At 47.5% G+C, this 4,391-nt stretch overlaps 1 protein-coding gene across 1 annotated transcript in view; it reads right to left on the bottom strand.

The window, feature by feature from the left end:
* LIN9 (lin-9 DREAM MuvB core complex component) overlaps positions 1 to 4,053 on the bottom strand; it is a 92,369-nt gene extending 88,316 nt beyond the window's left edge. Inside the window, exon 1 of the mRNA XM_023513901.1 lies at positions 3,975 to 4,053. Within this exon, the coding sequence (XP_023369669.1) occupies positions 3,975 to 4,053 (79 nt within the window). The remainder of the gene's footprint in view (positions 1 to 3,974) is intronic.
* Positions 4,054 to 4,391: the final 338 nt, after the last annotated feature.

Genomic DNA, 4,391 nt, shown 5'->3' with positions numbered 1-4,391 from the left:
AAAAAAAAAAAAAAAAAAAAGATAAGTTAATTGGAAGTGAAAAGAAGAAAAAAATATTCCAGGTAGAGAGACCAGCATGTGCAAAGGACCTGCAGAAAAGGGAGCCTGGTGAGTACCGAAAATGGAAATGGTCCAACTTAGCTCAAAGGAATAGAATGTAGAACAGTGGTTCTCAACCTTCCTAATGCCGTGACCCTTTAATACAATTCCTCATGTTATGGTGACCCCCCCAATCATAAAATTATTTTCGTTGCTACTTCATAACTGTAATTTTGCTATTATTATGAATCGTAATGTGTTTTCCGACCCTAACGCACCTAATGTGTTTCTTAGGCAACCCTTTCTCGAACCCCAAAGGGGTTGCAACCCACAGGGTGAGAACCACTGATGTAGAAGAAGAATGGCACAAATGAAACTGGAGAGGTGGGAAACAGCCAGATGATAAGGCATCTGGTGGCTACTAAAAGGTTTTGTTTTCTTAGAGACAGACTCTTGCTCTGTCACCCAGGCTAAAGTACAGTGGTACTCATAGCTCACAGTAGCCTCAAAATCTATCTCAAGTGATCCTCCCAAGTAGTTTAGACTAGATATGGGTATCACAGCACCCATCTAATTTTTAAAACATTTTTTAGATACAGGGAAGTGGTTTTCATGGTATTACCTAGGTTGGTCTCCAACTCTTGGCCTCAAGTGAGCCTCCTACCTCACCCTCTCAAGTAACTGGGATTATAGGTTTGAGCCACAGCACCCAGCATACTAAAGGGTTTTAAATAGGAAGATGAGACATATATACATTCTGAAATCGCTCTGGCTGTGTGTATTTTGGAAAGGGAATGGATAAATGGGAGGCTGAAGTAATTACTATAAAGAAGAGATAGTGATAGTCTGGGCTGCAGTGATGGTAAGAGGTAGGGAGAATTAACAGATATTTATAAGGTAAAAGTTACAAAGACTTAGTTAAGGCTTAACTATGGGAAGTGAAAGAGAGAGAAATGCCGAAGATAACCTCTAGGTTTCTGCCCTGCCGACTGGATGCACAGTGGAACCATTCATTAAGACAGGAACCACTGATAGTATCTGTGTCCTGGGGAGGGATTATTAGATAGATTTTGAACCTAATTTCAAAAAGTTTAGGGCCTCTGAAGCTTTTTTTTTTTTTTTTTTTGGATACAGAGTCTCACTATGTTGCCCTCCACAGTATCTTAAAGGAGATGTGAAACAGACAAGAGATGGCAAGAACAGAAGCTCAGAGGAAAGATCTGGGTTGAAGAAGGCCTTCAGTTTCCTCATGTATAAAATTTGAGTAATTACATCAATTGAAATAAGGATTAAATGAACAAATAATTGCAATATACTTTGCACAGCTTCTGGCTTCTAGTAAATACCCCCAAAATGGTACTTTTATTAGTGATACTATACTGGCTATTGGCTAATATATTAGTTAGCCACCTTGACTAAATATGACCAAAAAAATATATTACTATTTCCAATATCGAATTGAAATCACTTTTCCTTTTCAAGACCCTACTCCATTTTCAGTAATAATGCCTGTTACTCAACAGATTCAGTTCCATTTAAGTATTTATGTACCTGAGTTGTGGTACTATGTAACAAACCAGGTAAGAAAATCCCTGGTTTCAACAAAGCTGAAGTCTACCTAAACAAGACACTTCACAAACACATACGTATACCTATACACAAACATACACACACCAATATTCCAGAGATGTCACAGAGTAAATGAGTAAATTATATAGTTCCAGAGTGTGGCTGAAATTTGAACCCTGGTATAAATCCCAAAGCCCTACAAAGAATCACAGTAAGTTCTCAGTAAATGTTTGTTAATGAAGCAAATATTCCTAATGACAATAATACGAAAGCCATTTTAAACACTTCTCATTTCAACAGAATGACCACAGTAACCAAAACAATAGCTCCAGTGTTTATGACTTCTAAGAGGTGACAAGACATCTTTATGATAAAGATAGCAAAGAGAAGGGCTCGGCACCCATAGCTCAGGGAGTAGGGCGCCAGCCACATACACTGAGGCTGGCGGGTTGGAACCTGGCCTGGCCAGGCCATGCCAAACAACAATGACATCTGCAACCAAAAAATAGCTGGGCATTGTGGCGGGCACCTGTAGTCCCAGCTACTCAGGAGGCTGAGGCAAGAGGATCACTTAAGCTCAAGAGGTTGAGGTTGCTATGAGCTGTGACGCCACGGCACTCTACCGAGGGCGACATAGCAAAACTCTGTCTCAAAAATAAAAACCCATGGATAGTCTACAGCTGTGCCCTGTTCAATATGGTAGCCACTAGCTGCATGTGACTAGTTACATTTAAAATGATTAAACTTTAATGAAATGATAGATTCAGTTGCTTAGTCACTATAGCCACATTTGAAGTGTTCCATAGTTGTATAAACTAGTGACTACTCTATTGGACATCACAAAAGAGAACATTTCCATCACTAAGAAAGTTTGTTCAGGACGTAATGCTGGTCTAGATCAAATTTAAAACAAAAATACACTTTTCATACAACTTTTCACCATCTTAGCAACTTAATCTTTTGAATCTCATGAAGAAAACAGAATTGACAGTATCTTTATCTCTCACTCTTTCTTTGTTTTTTTTTTTTTTTTTGAGACAGAGTCTCACCTTGTCACCCTTGGTAGAGTGCTGTAGCATTATAGCTCACAGCAACCCCAAACTCCTGGTCTTAAACAATTCTCTTGCATCAGACTCTCAAGTAGCTGGGACTACAGACACCCGCCACAATGCCGCTATTTTCAGAGACGCGGTCTCGCTCTGGCTCAGGCTGGTCTCCAACCTGTGAGCTCAGGCAACCCACTCGCCTCTGCCTCCCAAGTGCTGGGATTACAGGCATGAACCACCGTGCCCAGCTTTATCTCTCATTTTTAAAGTCTATATATTGCTTTCTGCACACATTTAACAGTGATTGAGCCTTTTGCTTTTGTTAAACTCTCACAAATGATATGTATACATAAACTGAACTGTAAATGTGGATTCAGAATATTTTTTGTAAAGAAGATAAAATATTTGCCTTTTTGTGTAATTTAAAAACTACTCTAAATTACAAAATTAAGTTCCACTGTCCTTAAACTACTGAATTGGTGCTTCTCCTTACTCAGCACAACTGCGCATACACGTCTTGGGACATCAGGGTGAATAAACACGGTGGGGAGAGGCGGTGCACAGGGGCAGGTGTCAGACGGAGTACTGGACGTGCGCTGTGTCGGTCACACCCGTGCACTAAGTACCCCAATGGTCCTTAACACACAGACACACAGAACAAAGTCGGTGCGACTGGGGCTACCTGAACCCTGTGTATCCAGTCTGGATGACCTCTGGAAAGGTCCACTGCCACCTGTGGTGCCAGGGGAAGGAGGCAGCCCTCTGACACGGAAACACTTCCAGGAGTGGACACACCGGGATGGGGGGGGGGGTGAAGACAGTGAAGATCACGAGCGCCTGGAGAGACAGGAGCTGTGACAGGACACGATCAGAGGAGGGGGCAAGAAGAAGGGGCTCTGACCACCCGCGAGCCCACCCCCAGCCCTCCCGGCCCCGGGACAGGCAAGTTACATAACCCGGCGGGCGTCTCGGGTGCCGGCGGCGAGCGCAGCCCCCGCGGTCGGGGCCGCCCTTCCCTCACTCGGCCGGGGCCGGAGTTGGCCCGGGGCAGCAGCCGCAGCCTGCGCCCTGCCCAGGCTGGACTCCCGGGCTTTCGGTTTCCGGCCCTGGCGCTCACACCACCCCAGAAACCAACACACAGACACCATAACAAAGGCGGCGACGCGGCGGCAACACCGGAGTGGAAGGACTAGGGGACCACGGTGGGGCTGGCAGTCAGCCCGCCCGCCCGGCAGAAGCCACGGCCACCGGTCCCGGCCTGTGCGGCGGCAGGGCAGGTGGCGGGCGGGAAGAGGAGGGGTGCTTTGAGGTACTACTCACTCTCGTCAGGCAACTGGTCGAGCTCCGCCATCTTGAACGAGCCGCGCCGCTTTTTCAAAGGCTGCTCTCCGCGGTGCATTGTGGGGCGGAGACTGTCTTTGCGAGGGAGGTTCGAATGCGGAGCTCGCCGCCCGCGGCGCCGCGCTGGGCTGCTCGCGTCGCGCCGGGCCCAGGCGGGCCGGCTCCGCCCGCGCCTGCCCGGGGAGGAGCTGCACCGGGCCGGGCGGGAAGGAGGGAGGCCGCGCGGAGAGGTGGGGCGCCGAGCGCTGGGGGAGCTGCGCGGCTCCCGAGTCCCGTCCGGGCCCCGCTCCCGGCGCGCGTTTCGCGGCTCGCGCTGCAGCTGCGGGAACTGCAGGCTGTTTGTTCCGAGTGGGGAACGGGAGGGAGGCCCCGGCAGGGGGAAAGAAGGCTTCACTT

Source organism: Otolemur garnettii, unplaced genomic scaffold (genome assembly GCF_000181295.1).
Source record: "Otolemur garnettii isolate 467f Iridium unplaced genomic scaffold, OtoGar3 scaffold00045, whole genome shotgun sequence".
NCBI lineage: Eukaryota > Metazoa > Chordata > Mammalia > Primates > Galagidae > Otolemur > Otolemur garnettii.
The sequence above is the reverse complement of the archived record's forward strand: the minus strand, read 5'-3'. Positions and strand labels throughout refer to the sequence as shown.